Source organism: Scylla paramamosain, chromosome 10 (genome assembly GCF_035594125.1).
Source record: "Scylla paramamosain isolate STU-SP2022 chromosome 10, ASM3559412v1, whole genome shotgun sequence".
Classification (NCBI taxonomy): Eukaryota; Metazoa; Arthropoda; class Malacostraca; order Decapoda; family Portunidae; genus Scylla; species Scylla paramamosain.
The window spans coordinates 7,593,793-7,612,915 of NC_087160.1; the positions used below are offsets into that span (position 1 = coordinate 7,593,793).

The 19,123-nt window shown below is 38.5% G+C and overlaps 1 protein-coding gene and 1 long non-coding RNA gene across 4 annotated transcripts in view; one reads left to right on the plus strand and one right to left on the minus strand.

Moving 5' to 3' along the window:
- LOC135103980 (uncharacterized) overlaps positions 1-3,110 on the plus strand; it is a 45,787-nt gene extending 42,677 nt beyond the window's left edge. Inside the window, exon 4 of one of the 3 annotated variants that reach the window (XR_010270259.1) lies at positions 2,650-3,100. This is a non-coding gene — a long non-coding RNA (uncharacterized LOC135103980). Of the gene's footprint in view, positions 1-2,649 lie in introns of all 3 variants that reach the window. The other 2 variants (XR_010270258.1, XR_010270256.1) reach the window with 2 other exon arrangements.
- Positions 3,111-11,369: 8,259 nt separating this feature from the next.
- LOC135104017 (uncharacterized) lies at positions 11,370-17,380 on the minus strand. The gene is made up of 5 exons (XM_064010880.1): positions 17,254-17,380; positions 16,969-17,025; positions 16,481-16,746; positions 15,904-16,090; positions 11,370-11,416 (listed from the first exon to the last, which is right to left on the minus strand). Exons 1-5 carry the CDS (start codon positions 17,378-17,380, stop codon positions 11,370-11,372), a joined length of 684 nt encoding a protein of 227 aa, XP_063866950.1.
- Between the last annotated feature and the right edge of the window lie 1,743 nt (positions 17,381-19,123).

The window sequence follows — 19,123 nt, forward strand, 5'->3', positions numbered from 1 at the left end:
ATTTTTGGAAACCATTTTAGAGAAATAAGCCTTTTAAACACGCTGATAAGGAGAGAGAGAGAGAGAGAGAGAGAGAGAGAGAGAGAGAGAGAGAGAGAGAGAGAGAGAGAGAGAGAGAGAGAGAGAGAGAGAGACTTGTGTTTTATGTACATATGTATACATATTGAGAGAAGGGCAGGTGGTGTGTGGGATAGCGAAGTATGCCAACACCACCACCACCACTCCACCATCACATCACCAACACCACCACCGCCATCACTACCATCACCACCACCAGCACCACCACTATCCATAACAACAGGCGGCGTGTGGTTGTGGTGATGAGGTGGAGGATGTCATCAGTGGTGTTCGTGGTCAACAACTATCTCCCTTTGAAGGCTTCACGTCAATATGATCTGTGTGGCAGTGTTGTGTCCCGCGGCCCAGTGGAATAACACCCAGCAAGGGAGGGCAGGTGCTGGCAAGTGCAGGATGGAGTGATGAATGTTAGGAGAAGCTCGGTTGTGTTGAAGAATGGGTATGTGTTTGGGATGCTAGGAGGTGGTAAAGGAGCTGTGGGTATTATAGATGCCAGATTTGCGGGAAGATGCTGATAGCTCAAAAATATTGTGAAATGCTAAAGACAGACGTTATTATTGGTGTTACTGAGGTGATTTTGTGTTTTTGGGGTTTTAGGTGTTCTTCAAATGTGTATGCAACAGTGTACATAAAGACAAGAACGACATCGTGTCCATCGAAGCAGAATGTTAATAGCCATAAAAAAAAAAAAAAAAAAAAAAAATCATGGATAGAGGCCGTAAAATGCAAGACAGCAGTTTTATTCTTGTGTGGTACTCGAATTGGTGTTTTCACGTCCTGCAGTCAAAATATTGTCTCTCCGTGTGTGAGACGCTTGCTGAATGTGCTGACCCACTGTTGCTCGGCTGTGAACCTTGCCTTTTGCGTCGTTTGCGGCTGAAGGAATGGAGGGACCGACGGGAGAGGAAGTTGGGAGAGAGCTGAACTTGTTATTGTCGTTATCTCTCTCTCTCTCTCTCTCTCTCTCTCTCTCTCTCTCTCTCTCTCTCTCTCTCTCTCTCTCTCTCTCGTTGTTGTTGTTGTTGTTGTTGTTGTTGTTGTTGTTGTTGTTGTTGTTGTTGTTGTTGTTGTTGTTGTTGTTGTTGTTGTTGTTGTTGTTGTTGTTGTTGTTCAACGTTGTTGTTGTTGTTGTTGTTGTTGTTGTTGTTGTTGTTGTTGTTGTTGTTGTTGTTGCTGATACAGCTGCTGCTACTGGCATTGTTGTCTGGGTGTGTATGCGTCAGGGTGTCGAGGGTAATGGTGACGAACGAGTGCAGTGTAGCGTGTAAGTGAGGTACGAAGGGGCAGGCCCGAGCTGCCTTCTTGTCACGTTAGTGCAGATCACTAGTATTGATGGAACGTGTGGCCATGCATATACATGTATTGAGCTGCATGGTGGTATAGGACAGACGGGAGGGGAGGACGTGTGGCTGGACTGGCCTGTGCGACAGGCGTGTGGTGGAGCTGAGCAAGGTGACAGGCGTGTGGCAGAGCTGAGCAGGGTGACAGGCGTGTGGCAGAGCTGAGCAGGATGACAGGTGTGTGGCGGAGTTGAGCAGTTTGACAGGTGTGTGGTAGAGCTGAGCAGGGTGACAGGTGCGTGGCAGAACTGAGCAGGATGACAGCTGTGTGGCGGAGCTGAGCAGGTTGACAGGAGCGTGGCGGAGCTGAGCAGAATGACAGGCGTGTGGCGGAGCTGAGCAGGGTGACGTGTGTGTGGCGGGACTGCCCAGGATGACGGGTGTGATGTTGAGGCTGGCTGGTATTACGAGCGTGTGACGGGCTGACTCTGGTGACGCGCTCGATGTTCCTGCAGACAAAGAAAGTAGCTTTCCAAATGAATTCCACATTTCAGTGAGGTGTTTGCAAACTCGAGGCTGATCCTGCGTACATCCCTGCCTCTCCGGTTTCTCTCATCAAAGGAGGTTCTAGTGTATAGCTGTCTAATAGTGAAAAGATTTTATTATTATTATTATTTATTTTTTTTTTACTTCTCTGCGCTTGTAAAACAGCAAGTTGTCGCTCCTCGTATCGGTGAGGGAGTCTTATTTATTTGATACCAAAGGAGGAAGAGGAGGAGGAGGAGGAGGAGGAGAAGGAGGAAGACGAGGTGGTGTGGTGATGGCGGCAAGGCGTCGTCGCGATAGATGTTAGTTATATTGACACCTCGGACGCAAAATCCTCCGAAGAAAAAGTAACCAAATTTCCGGATGCTGTCAAGATGGGGAGGGCGGGGAAGATGACAGGAAATAAAAAGGGAAAGGGTGGGGGGAGACTGGATCTTGGGTTGTGGATGATGGAATAGGACAAGGTGAGCAGGAGCCATATATATATATATATATATATATATATATATATATATATATATATATATATATATATATATATATATATATATATATATATATATATATATATATATATATATATATATATAATTTTTTGTTTTTTGAGAGGAAGTGCTCTGAAGCTCCAATAAAGCGATAGGTTTCAGTAGATTATGGGGAAGCCTTGCTGTCTCCTGTAGCGTCTTTCTTTGGTGTGGTGCTTAGTGATGTGACATTCTATAGTTTTGTCTCCTCTCCCTCTAAGCTCCGGAAACACCCCATGAGGTTTCTTTTTCGTGGAAGAAGTCATCTCGGAGACACACTCTACCTTGAAGGATCAGTTCGCCGTGAGCTGCTCTCCTCTTCGTCTTGATTTTCTAATAACTTCCTGATTGGGCTCAGCAATTCTACTAAATTCATCCACTACCACCCTGGTGAATAACGAATGGGAAGACCACCACTTCATCCCTCCTCCCTGTGTGGATGCCAGGGGACCAGCATCATTCCGCCAAAGAGTGAGTGAGCATCATGTTTTCTGATGACCTGATGAATTTAGTACCAGAGAGACGTCTTACATACGATTCTTGTGATCTGTGCACCGAAAGTGGGATGCAGTCAACTCGACAAACATTTTAAATTCTTTTGTATTCATTTCAAACAAATTAAAAAAATCACTGGATTACAATTATTTACCAAATTTGGGAATAAATATCCAAAGCTCCCACATTAAGGTTTTCTAGAATTAAATTCATGCACCCATGCTGTTGTTTAACGCCTACGCCACAGCAATATCACTATTTCAGCATTCATACTCATCAAAGGCAGCCTACACACTACTGCCTGTTGATTTTGACAATTTGACACAGGTAGTTGGAACGGTACTTACTCAAAATGAAGAATCAAATAATTTCTTATGAATTAAATCGAATAGATTCGCTTGGTCTAAACGCACTCTAAGGACTCACATGAAAATCCTCGACGGGGGTTATCAGAAATCAGCCTCCTCCTTCGCCACTTGTTATATGTTGCACATTTTTTTCGAGACAACCTGTGCATAGCACCGGGCACCAAACGCCATCAGAACGAGAGGATGAGGCCCCTTATTAATAAATAAAAACTACTACTACTACTACTACTACTACTACTGCTACTGCTGGTGCTACTGCTGCTGCTGCTGCTGCTGCCGCTGCTGCTGCTGCTGCTGCTACTGCTGCTACTGCTGCTACACGTATCTCCCTCTCATTCATCCGGGACACCAGCAGGGCGCCTCAAGCCATTAATCTCAATCGTCAGCCTCGCAAAGTAACTTAAGAGCAAAGTTTAAAAGCCTGGTATGCTCTCTCTCTCTCTCTCTCTCTCTCTCTCTCTCTCTCTCTCTCTCTCTCTCTCTCTCTCTCTCTCTCTCTCTCTCTCTCTCTCTCTCTCTTCCACACCTCCCCCTACCCTCTACGCCTGAAGGCACAAACAAACCCCTCATCTCTCCCAAATCTATAGTACAAGCCCTTCCGTTCCTTCCTCCCTCCCGCCTCCCTTGTTTTCCTCCCTTTTAATAATCCTCCTCCTCCTCCTCCTCCTCCTCCCCTTCGTCAACATGCCATCCTCTTCTCATTAATTTGTCCCTCTTGATGAATCAACTCTAAACCTCTTTTCCATGGCATCCTCCCCCTTTCCTTCTTCCACCTTACTTTCTTCTTTTCTTCATCCTATCATCAGTACACCATTGTCTCCATTGTACAAGAAAATTCAGTGGAATTATCTTTTCAGTGGAAAGAACATCTGCATATCTGTGAGTCTTATATTTCACGGATAATAAGCGAGGAATGAATTTCACTTAATGAAAAGAGTCCAGTTTGTCTCGTGGAACCATGTAATTATTAATATTCAGTTCAGCGGTCCTCAACTGGTGGTCCATGATTTTTTAAATGATCCACAGGACATCCACTGTATTTTCTGATAAACTTGAAATGGAAAATTCTGTGTGAAGAATTTAATCAAAATATATAATTGGCTATTTATTTTATTACATTTTTATTTAAGAAATCTATTGGCAGCCTTTAAGATGCAGCTGTTAATAAATACTTCAATTCATTTTAAGTTTAATCTATAATGAATGTGTCGTAACCCAAGAAACACCAAGAAGAGATAAAACACATTAGAAGGAAGAATATAAAACACGAGTGGAAAGAAGAAACTAAAGAGAATGAATGAGGGAGAACGAAAGCAGGTCCCAAGATCAAACAAGAACCCATCACTACCCCGATGTACTGTATGAGAGGTAAGACGTGAACACCGAGGAGAAGAACAAGACTAGAAAATAGCAGCCGATTACAAGAAAAATATCCAGTGGCTATCACAAAATCAATAGACAAGGAAGCCCAGAAGTATTAGGCCGCTGAGAGCACATGTGCGAGAGGTAGCTTATGGCGTGGACAAGACTGACATCGGGCGCAACATACTTCGAAACTCCACTTCCTTGTTCCTAATTAAATGAAGATACGATCTATCGAGCTTACTTGAAGATGAACATTATTGATTCTGTTGACATGATTCTGTAAATTGGTTATTAACAGTTATAGTCATTTGATGTCTTGTGGTCACAAAAGTTGCACGTCGTCGTGCTCCCCATCCATGTTTTTACCTTGACATGGGAAAGTATTCAGTCTACTTATATAAACGTTTTTTTTTTTTTTTCCAAATTAACTGTGGTGGAGAAACACTGGCATTTGGATTCATGCTCAGTGGTAAAGTTTTTGTTATATAACCTGTCAAAAATTTCATGTTTTTCTTTTCAATAAACAAGTCTGCGTTCAATTTCTTGCGCATCTACACAATAACATGATTATGTTATGTAGAATTATATAATAAAGTCTGCAATTACGACTCCTTCACGAAGTTTACAATACACACTCAATAAGTCAGTATAATCAATCTTTTCAATGTGTAGAATAGATTAATTACTACGTATATTCACATTAAAGGCAATATGACGCCCTCATGACACATTCACCATATATTGCGGTCCTGTCATCAACAAAGGTTAATCACAACTGATATATCATCGAGCCTGTGCTATGCACTAAATGATACAGAAAACGAAGAGTAGGACCCCTTTCTCAAACAACCCTGAGCTTGTATACCCCTGTCATCTCATTAAGTCGGGGCTGTCCTGGATCAAGGACGCACCCTTATTCCTTACCAACAGACACAGGACTCTTGGTGTCAGTAAAGTTGGAGGGAGCCAAAGGCAGGAGTGGAGAATGTTACCCGATGCACTGCCGATGCAAACCAACTAGAAAGAGGCTTTTCCAACATCAAAGCCGAAATTCTAGCTGGGTCGTCATCGACAGTGCGTCATAGATACCTTTCAGTGGATGATGGGCATAATTGAAGCAAAGTGTGAATAGATGCAGTTACGGGTTAATGAAAGTAAAAATGATTTTGTTCAATATATATGTAACTTACAGTGTGGCAGTTACATCATATAAGATGAAACTGCTGTCATGAGGTATAAACGTAACAGATAAGAGGGGCAGTTGCATACATTACGAACACCTGTAAGCATCGGAAAATAGTTGAGAACAGGGACTCATTGTTAAGGACAGCTGCCAAGGAAAAACGTAGATGAATGAATAAAAGATGACAATAAATGTCATTACCAAAAAAGAACGAGGGATTGAAAATCCGAGGGAAAAGAGAATTTATTGCTTGTGGTGTCTTAGCTTTCCGCTATTTAGACCTATATTGATCAATCGACAAAGATTCATCTATTCCGAGATTTAAGTAATTATTTTCTGTGAACAGTAAAGACGTGTTTTCTTTCATTAAACGATTAAATTGCAATTTTTGGGGCATCATAGATGAATTATAGGTCAAACAGTTGTAAAGGATGAACTCAAACTCAGATTCCGAGAAGAAATCATTCTAAATAGTCAGTGCATATAAAAAAAATATACGTATTCTCACAGGAAAGCACTCATTAAAGACATTACCTCAGTCTTCTGAATGCCAAGGATTTGATAATGTTCAGATGCACCGTATTTTTACAGAACGCACTGGCCTTCGTATGGCCGTGTCGAGAAAAGAATGCTTGAACAGTGACAATCGCAGCAGATGTATTGTGCTGACCTGTACTTGTGGTATCAAAAGAAGTGCAGCTTTAATAGCACAAGGATATGAAATGTTGCATGATCCCTACTGCAGGGTGCATTTTTATTATTTATTTTCTTGGATTCAGTGTTGCCAAAATTTACACAGTCCAATTTGCAGTTATAAAGTGAGTGCGTTATTATAACCTCGGCGCACAGCCAAACTTGTGAGCCCTACAAGAAGACTCTGCTAATGTGTATGAACCGAGGTCATGTTAAGAAAGGATCTCTGGCTGATTCTTATTCAAGTGACGAGCTGGAAACTATTTTATTTGAGCAAGTATACCCGGGATATCAGTGGTAAAAAGAACAGCAGAAAATCCAGCGCTTTACGACACCACAAAGACTGAAACGTTCCGTCTAAAGTGTCGATCATTCTTTGTCACTGCTTCCACAGAAATAAAAAAAAAAAAGTTGTTTTTGCTTTGAGCCACTTTTATTAAGTCTTTGCTTTCTAAATTCAGGCAATACTCTCAGGCACCGAGGAGACAGCGAACAGTCTTGTGTTCCGCTGGCAACCTGTCTATCTTGGAATTACTGAGCAAGATGACCTGACCCAGTTCAGGGTGAGTTGAAGAGGCTTGGGTGAATAAGTAACAAACGTGGCTCAACAGAAGGGTATGTTCAAGGAAGAGCTCCCTGATAATTTTGGGGGGAATAGTAAAGAAAACTGTTTCCAATAACGATAGAGCACCGAAATATAAATGTGTGGCAAATTTTAGTTTGGTAATAGGAGAATTGGTGGTGGTAGGGGTGGTAATAGCAGCAGCAGCAGCAGCAGTAGTAGTAGTAATAGTAGTAGTAGTAGTGGTAGTAGTAGTAGTCGTAGCATCATCATCATCATCATCATCATCATCAGCAGCAGCAGCAGCAGCAGCAGCAGCAGCAGCAGCAGCAGCAATGGCGGTGGTAATAGTAGTTGTGGTAGTTGCAGCAGCAGCAACTGTGGCAGTAGTAGCAGTGTAATGTAGTAGTAGTAGTAGTAGTAGTAGTAGTAGTCGTCGTTTTACATACTTGACCATCATAACAGCAGAATTACAAATAAAATGTGGCACGGGAAATTATATATAAAAAAAAAAAAAAATAGACGACAAGCTAGAAGTATTTACTTGCAGAACTTGACGTGGAAATATTTAGTGTGGGTTAGAGCTGCACCACATACACACGCTGACCATTTGCACTTGATCAGTCAGTTTCCGATCACTATGATGCGATGGCACAAATGACAACAATTATGACAACAAAGTATTATAGTGCAGGGTTATCTTCCTAATGAACAATGTACTTAGGGTGATGATTTGTAGGATAAATGCTAAATATATAAATAAATGTGAAAGTGATAAATGAGATTTGGAAGATGGAGAAGCAGGGTTAAGGGATGAAGAGAGAATCTTCTTAATCCCATTTTTCTCCTCTTCCTTTTTACAATTTGAGTGTCGTCCTCCTCCTTTTTTCCTGGTTCTTCTTCTTTCACTTCTTTATTTCCATCATCATCATCATCATCATCATCATCATCATCATCATCATCATCCCCTCCCCCTCTTCCTTTACCCTCAGCTCATCCTCCTCCTCCTCCTCCTCCTACTCTTTTGTATGTATATTGTATGTAGTAGAAGTAGACCTCATCTCTTACTTTCTTCTCATATTCCATGTTGTGTTTCTATACTACATGGTACCATTTCCTTTTTCCGGCCAGCTTCAGCTGGAGGGATGGAGGGGGTGAGAGGAGCCTTCTATGTTATCCTGTCTCTCCCACTAATATTTAAAGTAGAACAGTTACCCAAACAGCCTAGTAAGAAACTCAGGATCTGTTGCTGTTTGGAATTCCTTTGTATTCCTTTGTATTCCTCGTCTTCTTTCCTCAGTTCAATTTGCAGATCAATTTGCAAGTTTACATCCCACGCTCACACACTCATGCACTCATTATTGATACATACATATGTGATGGGGGATGTAATATTTTCTAGGCATATTTGAAAAACGAGAGAGAGAGAGAGAGAGAGAGAGAGAGAGAGAGAGAGAGAGAGAGAGAGAGAGAGAGAGAGAGAGAGAGAGAGAGAGAGATTATTAAAGGGAAAGCTCTGAACATTCCCTATAATATCTGTTCATGAGGACTAAGAATGAAGGAATGATAGAAGGGCGGAAGGGAAAGGCCGTAGGACAGGAAGGAAGGAAGAGAATAAGCGTAATGTAGAGTTGTGGGAAAGTTAAGGAAGGTGGAAAAGGTGGCAGGGAGAGGCTAGATAGGAAGATGGAGTCATAAGGTGGAATGAATGGATTTATAACAAGGTGGATGTATAGAAAACCGTGGATTTCATCAGGAGAATGAAAATATAGTAGATTAGTTTGGCCGGTGCGAAAACGCTTCCTTTCACTCAACTGTCAGATTTCTTCTGTTTCTACTCCTCTTCGTTGTAGTTTCCGTCCTTCTCGTTTTTCTCATTTTCCTTTCTCCCGTAAAGGTTTCCATATACGAGTATATATATTCTTCCATCAAGGTAAGTGGGTTTTGCCTTTACTTCCTGATGACATGTTGCTGGAGGGAGGGGTGGGTGGAGAGTCTTAGTCTATTTATAATCTGTTCTCCTTGAAGCAGTTTACTATTAAGAGCAAACAGTTAAACATATACTTTCCTGACAAACAAATGTAAATCATGATTTACATGATCTGTTCTCTTCTCGTAATGAATGTTGATTTGTTGTCGTAGTAATTATTGCTTTTGTTGTTGTTGTACATACATATAAACATACATAATCTGTGTGTGTGTGTGTGTGTGTGTGTGTGTGTGTGTGTAAAAGTAGTATTAATTCATATATGAATATATGTATTTTTAAGTATAATTTTTTGTGGTTCCACGTTTTCTCTCTTCATGAACAATATTTTGTCATTATTTCCTTGTCTGCAGATTGGTATTTTAGATTTACGTTTGTACATGCGCCAAAGTTTGTTAATTGATTATCCATTATTTTAAGATTTTTTTACTTACCTTCTTTTCTGTTAGTGTATCTATATATTTACGCTTTTATCTATTACTAGTGTACAGTATTCGCACATCTCTTTGTTTATGTAATTTTAATATCTGTTGACTGATGTGTATATTTACATTTGTACCAGTTAATTGTGTCCGTTAACTTATTCATTTAAGAAAAGATTTTTCACTACCTTCTATTCCATCTATCTGTACATCTTTTAATATATCTGTCTACCTATATATCATCGATTTCCTCTCTCTCTCTCTCTCTCTCTCTCTCTCTCTCTCTCTCTCTCTCTCTCTCTCTCTGCTGTTTGATTCTTCCTTACTTATTCCTTTTTCTTCCTTCAGTCGCATCCTCTCCTTTCTTTCCTCTGCCCTCATTCCATTGATCTATCTGTCTCTTCCCTCGTCCCCAACAGTCCCCAGAGAATCCTTCCAATCGTTTTAATCTTTCACACATCCTTTCGTCCCACTCACTCCATTCGTTTCTTTCTACTCTTCCTTCTAAATCCTTCCCTTCTATGTATTTCCTTCTCATCCTTTTTTATCCAATCCATTAGACTGGTGCCTGCTAGGCTAACGTTACTGTTTGTTAGTTTCTTTAGTTTTTTTTTTTTTTTATTCGATGGTTTATAGTTAGTCTATTTTATATTTACCTATATATCTATCTGCCATCTATCATCTCATGTGATTTTTTATTTGTTTGTTTATTTATTTACTTATTTATTTTTACTTATTTTTTATTTACTTTTTTTATTTTAATCAATTAATTAATTTATTTATTTTTCTTTTCTTTTTTTTTTCTTTGTGTGTGTGTGTGTGTGTGTGTGTGTGTGTGTGTGTGTGTGTGTGTGTGTGTGTGTGTGTGCGTTCCTTCTTCGGTCTGAAGCGGAAATATTCGATACATTTTCAACTTTGCAGTACTTCAGTTTTTTTCACTGAAATGCTCACAGTGGAAGATCAAACGTATCGCTTCATAGTAAAGTGCCAGTCTACCCTTTTCTCCCGAAGAAAGCGAAGAAACTAAACGAAATAAAACATAGCCTCCCGTTGCGTCAGTAATCTCAACACTACACATAAAAGTGATGTACGAGTATAAATAAAAGGGAGAAACGCGCCCCAGCGATGCGGTGCAATTGCTATCGTAGCTGTGGTTTAGTGTGTCGTGGGGCAATACTCTTTGGACCTCGCGGCATAATTTAGTGGCCTAATAAATCGTGTCTGGTGCATTTGCCTAAATGTCTACATTAGAATGCGGGCTGGAGGTGAAGGCGAGGGCACAACTCACGTGGATCACCTGCGTGCCCTTCTTCTTTCCTAGAACACACACACACACACACACACACACACACACACACACACACACACCGCCATAACCATCTCCACCACCACCAGCATCACATACGACTATATTCGATATCACATCATGTCATGGAATTGATTTCAAGTGAAAATATGTAATCCTGTGTTAGGTGTGGCTGCGATGCGTGGGCGAGGCGGGATTCAGGGATTCAAGGCACACAACATTCTAATGAAAGCGAATGCTATGAAGTATGGGACAACAATAGCGTGGTAAATAACGTGAAGGTCAATAGAGTGATAAGATCAAATATTATTAAAGGAGTGGAAAGGGAGACCAGAGAAAGTGAGAGGCAGTGCTTGTGGAGTGTGTGTTATAAATAATGAGCTTATAAAACTTATTAGAATTGATAGAAAAAGAATCCTAAAAACGAATATCAGTCGCAAAAAGTTTTTTTTTTTTTTTTTGTGAAATCAGCGAATCCACGAAAAAAAAAAAAAAAAAATACCACGAAAGAAATGGAAAACAAGACCAAGGTTTGTTCATGGTGAGGGAGGAAAAGCATTTCATCCAAGTCTGGTGAGTTTTGTGCCCATCAGCTGTGTAAGCTGGACTGCAGAAACAGAGAGCTAGTGGGTAACTTTGGCCATGAAGGTGAAGTACTATCGAGGCTGACGCAACACAGCTAACTCCTCACTCTTGGCAACTCAGCGTCAGTGGGTCAAAATACTCTCTCGAATAGAACAAGTGTTACTATTGCTCTTGCTGCTGTTGTTGTTTTTTTTTTCTTCTTTTTTTTTCTTTTTTTTTTTTTTACATGTCAAGAAGAGTGGCCAAGGATACAAAGAATATTTAGAGAAAAAAAAAAACTCAGAATGCGCTCCCCCCAAAAAAAAAAAAAAAAGAATCAGGAGAACCGGGAGTGTCAGCTTTTTTTTTTTTCACGTAGGTTAATATTCCTCTTTTTCAACAAATTTAAGTCGCAGGGAGGAGAAAATAGAAAACTTGTAGGACAGTTGCGGAGTTTACAAGTAAAAGGGACGGAAGAGTAAAAATAATGAAAGGTTGATGAAATATGGATGAGAATATGTAGTAGAAAGTCTAGCGCAGTGAGTTTGCAGGAGAGGGAGGGCATGCAGTTAGCTGGAGAAAGGTAAGAGATCAACATTTCAGCAATGAGAGAATCAATATAGCCTGTTAGAAGTAGCTCAAAACGAAAAACTTTCGACTTCATCTTGTTTAGGAGTGCAGTATAAGCCGAACATTCCTTTATATGAGAGCAGTTTTTCATATATATGGATGGATAAGACCCTTGTATAGAGTTAGCAACTGGAAAGAAGAAAAGTATTGGCGGAGGGAACACTCACACCTATAGTCATGGACGCTGCTTTAGCAAGAGAAGATATGTGAAATTTCCAGTTAAAAATTTTAATGTCGTGTCCAAGTCTGTTCAGTATAAAGCAACGGAATAGCTGAATATCATTGAAGAAGAGGAGATAGTTGTCTGAAATGCTGTGTCAAGTGGACAGATATAGGAATTGAGTTTTCAATGCACTAGGAACACAAGGTTTACCGTGCCCGAGATCTGAAGCTAAGCGTTCTCTGGTTTCTCATTGTGAACTGTTTAATTCTTGGTGTGTTAGGCGTCTGACGAATGGAGTTGAGAAATGCTGGGTAAAGTCATCAGCGTTAGAATGGATAAGACAAGAAATCTGACTGAGATCATTTATAAACAATAGAAATAGGGTGGATGCTGGGACATAGCTCTGTGGAACACCATTGTTTATAAGAACACTGCACCAATAAAATTATCAGGTAGAAAATACTAGAAAAAAGTGCAGGAAGATGGCTAAAAATCGTATGAGAGTAGCTTAGGAATTAAAGATCTTTAGGACAGACTCTTTAGAAAGTTGTAGATATATCTAAGGCAATACCAAATGTTTCAAAAACATCCCTAGGGGAGGATGACAAAGATTCAGTAAGGAAAATAAAAAAAAACATAAGTTGAAAGTCAGAAGATGAAAGTTTAACATATCACTGTGGGCAGTACCTTTAGTACAATTAGTGAGAGAGTGATAGTGAGCCGTTAGCCAGATGGAAAATTTTTGAAGACTCCAGGGCGTGGACACGAGAGCAAACCATATTGTTGCGTGCATAAAAGCTTTAGTCTGCTTTGGATGGAACAGAAAAGAGTTACTCTATCACAATCAATTATCTTATTACTATTACGTTACCCTACCACAATCTTAGTTGCTTCTAACATTTAGATTTGCTCTACCATAATTTTAATTGGTTTTAAGATTTTGTGGCAGCGCCATATGACCACGATATTGCAGTTTCTTACTAACAGAAGTGTTTTCAGTCAGGGCCCTCAAACTGGATTTCAGATTTCACAGGTATGCGAGACTTGGAATATTGCATAAATATAGATAAAGTTAGAGGATGTATCAAGACACTTCGGGCCTGGCATTGGGGCATTAATGATCGATCCTCTCCCAAAAGAGTGTTAGCTATATTGGCAGGTGTCTACTTCCTTCTCTCTCTTTACTCATGATTCACATCACATATTTCTGCTGACGATTGAGTCTTGCTGCTCAGATTTATTTCATTGTCTCGTTGTACAGGTGTTCTCAGCACACGTTTCCTAGTAAACGTCAGAGCTTCATGAGTGGTTTGTTAAATATACATGGAGGTACACTGTATCACCGCCAGTGACTCAGGCGTGGACCGCATTTGTGCCTTGAAAAGAACTGATGATATATGATTACGGAAAGGTATATAATTTTATTGGCTTCTAATTATCATGTGCTGATGTCTACTTCTGGCGGCGAGGGAACTGTACTGGGAGGGTGACAAGGGAAGGATAATTGGTGTATTTAAATCTGTGGACGGTTCCGGAAGTATCACACACACACACACACACACACACACACGTAAGATGGCAATGAAGCAACACGAGATGAAGGTTAAGGTGAAGGAAGAAGGAAGGAGATGCAAGCCATTTGTAACTGAAGGGAGGCTAAAAAATGACAGCATGAAACGAGGCAGAAGGGCGAGTATAGACATACGTAGCAGCATATGGCGTGGCAGTAAAGTGTGTGTGTGTGTGTGTGTGATTCAGATTCAGATTTTTCAGATTCAGATTTATTTACATGCTCAGACTTTGTGATACAAAGTATGGAGCACAGCTCCTGCAATTATTTCAGATACAAACAAACACTAACAACTTATATAAATCAACTTTCTGTTACCTAAAAAAATTATAGGTAGCTTTTAAAAAAAGAGAAATGTTAGACAAAATATATTGACTTTTACTTTGCATTAATTGGATAAACTTATTCACTGTTGGGTTATTTCTATAATAATTTGGAATATATTTGTTTCTGAGCTCCACGATGTTATCATTAGGGCATGACAATAAAATATGATATTCATCTCCAACAACATTACATCTACATAAAGTACATAATCTTTCTTCCCTATCTATACTATCATATCTTCCTTTCACAACAGGTAGTCTATTGTTATTTGTTCTTATTTTAATCAAAGGCATTCTGATACTCTTTTTAAGTTTCAATAGGTAATCTTCTCTGCAATACAAGTCTTTATACATTCTATAACTCTTACAAAGTCCCTTTGTTGAAATATTTCTAAACCATGATGTTATCCAATGATCTTTAAGTTTGTTTTCAACTGCTTTCCTTAACCATTCTGGATTATTAGTTTGTTGATCCATCCAAATACCTGACATACCACAATTGTTAAGAATATTTCTTATATGGCAAATCCAAGGTGATGAATACATGCCTGTGGAGTCTAAATGTAACAAACTTTTATACATAATCATGCTTAACTTAGTAGTTTTCCCTGTTATTAACCTTGACCAGTAGCCAATCATTCTAGTATTGATAACAATATCAATAGGATATTCCCCTAACTCCCCATATACAATATCAGTGCTTGTATATTTATGTACATGTAATACATGTTTTAAAAATGTCATGTGCAACTGCTTGATTTCTCTAATAATACAGTATCCCCAAATTTCACAAGCATAGGTCATAATTGGCATTACAATGGTGTTAAACAATTCAAGTTGCAGATCAACTGGTAGATCATGTTTGCGGCATTTTCCAATTAGTGAATACATAGCTCTTGTTGCTCTTTTCTTAAGGTCCAATTGACCATTTCTAAACCTACCATTATAATTGAATAAGACACCAAGATATTTGTATTCACCAATTGTATCTATAATTTCATCACTAAATACAAAATGAAAATTGTCATAATTAAGTCTTCCTCTGCTGAATACAACAATTTTTGTCTTATTTTTGTTTACCTCTAATTTCCATTTGTCACAATATAACTCCAATGCATTAAGAATATTCCTCATTTCCTCTTCCGAATTAGCTAGAACTACTGTGTCATCAGCATACATCATTATCAATAAATTCAATTGTAAATCAAGGTAGTTATCATCAAATAGTAAGTAATTACATCTGTTTTCTATTAAAGACTTTTCAATGTCATTTACATAAAGGGCAAATAATAATGGAGAAAGATTTTCACCTTGTCTTACTCCTCTATTACAAATAAAAGTGTCTGACTTGTTTCCATTAAACTTAACACATGATTTAATGTTCAAATACATATTTCTAATAACATTAAGGACTTTACCACCAATATTTTCCTTTACCATCTTATACCAGAGCCCCTCCCTCCAAACTGTGTCAAATGCCTTTCTATAATCAATAAAAAGGCAAAATAATTGTTTCTTCTTCCATAAAAACAGATCAATGATGTTCTTTAATAAAAATATGTGATCAAGAGTACTATAACCTTGCCTAAATCCAGCTTGATTTTCTTTTATAATATTATGACTATCAGAATAAGAAGTTAACCTGTCATTTAGCACAGATGTGAATACCTTACCTAAGCAACTTAACAAAGTTATACCCCTATAATTGTGTGGGTCATCAACATCACCTTTATTCTTATACAATGGGACAATAACCCCTATCAACCATTCTTTAGGTAAATATCCTGTATCCAAAATCCTATTAAAAAATTTAACATACAAATTAAGCATATTTTTTGTACTTTTAATATATTCATTAACAATATCATCATATCCAGGTGCCTTGTCATTCTTTAGTTTTCTAATAGCTTTCAACACTTCATGTTCTGTAATGGGCTCATTCAGTGTTTCCTCTTCCCCAGATTCAATTGTAGCACTTTCTAGTTCACTTAAATGCTTATCACTTTCACTAATTTCCTCTGATAGATTCTTAAAGTGTTGATGAAAATCTGCAAGTGTAAGTGTAGTTTTGCTTTTATTTCCATCATTTTCCTTTAATATTTTCCAATATGTTTTTGGATCTTTATTTCTGTTTGCTTTTAACTTAATCAACATATTTTCTTTTTCCTTATTGTGTACTCTTTTCAGTTCAGCTTTGTACTTCTTGCTTTTTTCTATCATATCTTTCTTATTATCCTCACTCCTCCTCAGATTATATTTATGTCTAGCTTTATGGTATGCTTTCCTTGTATACCAACAAATATTATCATATCCAGATAAACTTGCATTATTACTTTGCTTAACATAATTTTTCTTTTTCTTTGGTGGAAAAACCTTTACAGCTGCTCCTAATAAAATATTCTTTATTCTAGTACTTACATCTTCAATGTCCATAGAATCCATCTGCTCTATTAACTCTTTTACCTGATTTTCATCAATTTCTGCTATATAATCCTCTTCCTTAGATGCTCTCCACTTACTTGGTTGATTATAGTTACTCACAGGTGCTATATTGGCATTGTTAATAATTGCATACTCAATATTTACTTTAAGCTGTACATGAATACCACAATGAATATCTGAATACAATGGGTCATAGTCTAGCACTCTAAATTCATTTACATCTTTTAACAATGTTGGTGAACCTATAACATAATCCACAAGAGTGCCATGTGTAGTTGTGGGTCTCCCCACTCTGAGATCTCTATCTACTCTACCATTGAAAATACATACCTTATTATTACAACATATTGTCACCAAATTTCTCCCATAAGAATTCCTATCCTGTGTTACATCTTGGTTATACCTTGTTCCATCCACTCCCATTGCTTTAAGTATGTTTTGTACCTCAAATAGATCACCATTACCATCATCATCAACATCATCATCATCATCATCATCATCATCATCATCATGAAGTACATCTGGCAAAACATAATCCAACAGAGTTCCAGTATGTGAGTTAAAATCTCCACATAATAAATGTGAGTAATCATCACTTGTATAATCCAAAAGAAAATTATCAATTTCTTCAAAGTATTCCACACTTGCATATCTAGAATTAACTGGGGGAATGTATACCACACTGATAATCAAATCCTTATCTAACCTTAAACTTCTTTTATCTATTAAAATAGATATGAAAGCCTTACCCTCAGTCTTAATAGTCTTCCACTTCAGCTTAATATCCCTTTTAATAGCAAGCACTAAACCCCCTGATTTATATCTACTGAGTTCATGTCTGTTTTTGAATACTATATCAAATCCAAGGTTTTTCATACTGGGAACAATATTTATCATATCGACATCATCACATTTTGTTTCACTTATACATAATACATCATACATAACACACAAGTCCTTGAATTCCGTTGTGGTTAACTTTCCTTTCAATCCATTGACATTTAGTGTTAGTAAAGAGAGTTTTGAAATATTATTAAGATTAGTAATAGATTTAGTATGGGAGACAGTTGTTTGAATTTTAGCTTTTGTCTGTGCTCCATATTTGTCCTATGCGTTGTTACTTAGGGTCTTATTAATCATGTTGTCAAGTTTCAGCCTTTTCCAATCAGGCTGTAATATACCTGTTTTGAACAAATCATCTGGTGTATGAATTTCAACTGGCCTGTTTTTATCTGTGAGCCACACAAGTATTTTACCATCCCTAGTGGTAACACTTTTCACATTTGGCTGCTCCTTGACAATCTTGAACATTGCAACTCGCATGGGTGTAAGATCTTCATTCACGAATACTTTCCTCTGTTTCTTTTTAAGTTCAGCTCTTTTCTTCAGCATTTCATTTCTTTTCTTCCTATGGCAGAACCTTACAATTACCGGTCTGCTTCTATTAGATGCTTGAGGTTTCCCGAGTCGGTGAGCAACAGAGATGTTGTCAGATACAAGAGTCACCCCCATATCTGCTGCCAGTTCAATGACCTTGGCTTCGACTACATCCTCTGTTTCTTCATTTTCTTCTTCCAAGCCGTAGATGCATAGATTATCCTTTCGTTGGTATTGTTCAAGCTTATCTGTCTCATATCTATTTAGTAGAGCCTGTTTTTGTGAGGTATCAAACATTTTTGCTAACTCACTAGCCACTTCCTTGAAAGCTGTAGTCACGGCCGAGGATACGGACACTGCTATGATCTTAGCAAGCTCGGGAACAAGCTTTTCTGTTATTTCCTTAGTTAGTTTACTAGCTTCTCTGGTTTCTCTACCTTTGACATCCACAGTTATGTCTTTTATCCCCTCCTCCACCTTCTCCTTCACTAATTCTTCTATGTTAGGCAAGGAAAGAGATGCCATGGTAGTGAAACACTGAACAACAATGTTTACCTCTGTGGTTTGACAGCTCTGTCGTCTGCTAAAGCCAGCTGATACCAGTCATTTACCTTGCTTTCTTCATGTGAACACCTTCTCTCTTGCTATGTTCGCCTCTCTTTGATTGTGTAAGTCTCCAACAACTCCAGCAGTAGTCGGGAGATGTATAGAATCCCACTTCATCAAGTTATAGTTGATAGAATGCAGGAGCAGTGGTGGTGCAGTGACTTAGTGTGTGTGTGTGTGTGTGTGTGTGATTATAACTAAAACGTAAATGGTGCTCAATCCTAATATTACTAATTATATTATTGCTTATTATTTCAAGTGAAACTTTACTCTCCATAAAGACCAAATTTGCATGTTAGTCAGTTATCCAAGCCGTGATGAGCTGCTCTGTTCTCAGCTCAAATTAAATTCAGCCATGAGTTTATTAACATTCATGTAGAAAAAATTACGTTTTTATCCCGCTGATCCTCATGTCCGTAGCACACAAAGAGAGAGAGAGAGAGAGAGAGAGAGAGAGAGAGAGAGAGAGAGAGAGAGAGAGAGAGAGAGAGACCACTGTTAATGACATTAATGATTGTGGGAGTTCCTTTTTTTTTTCTAAAGCTTGCTTATGATTTCTCTATGTGATCAAGGGAACAGGATTTTCAATAAATTTGATGAGCTTAAAGTTAGGATGAATATAGATTATAGATCAAT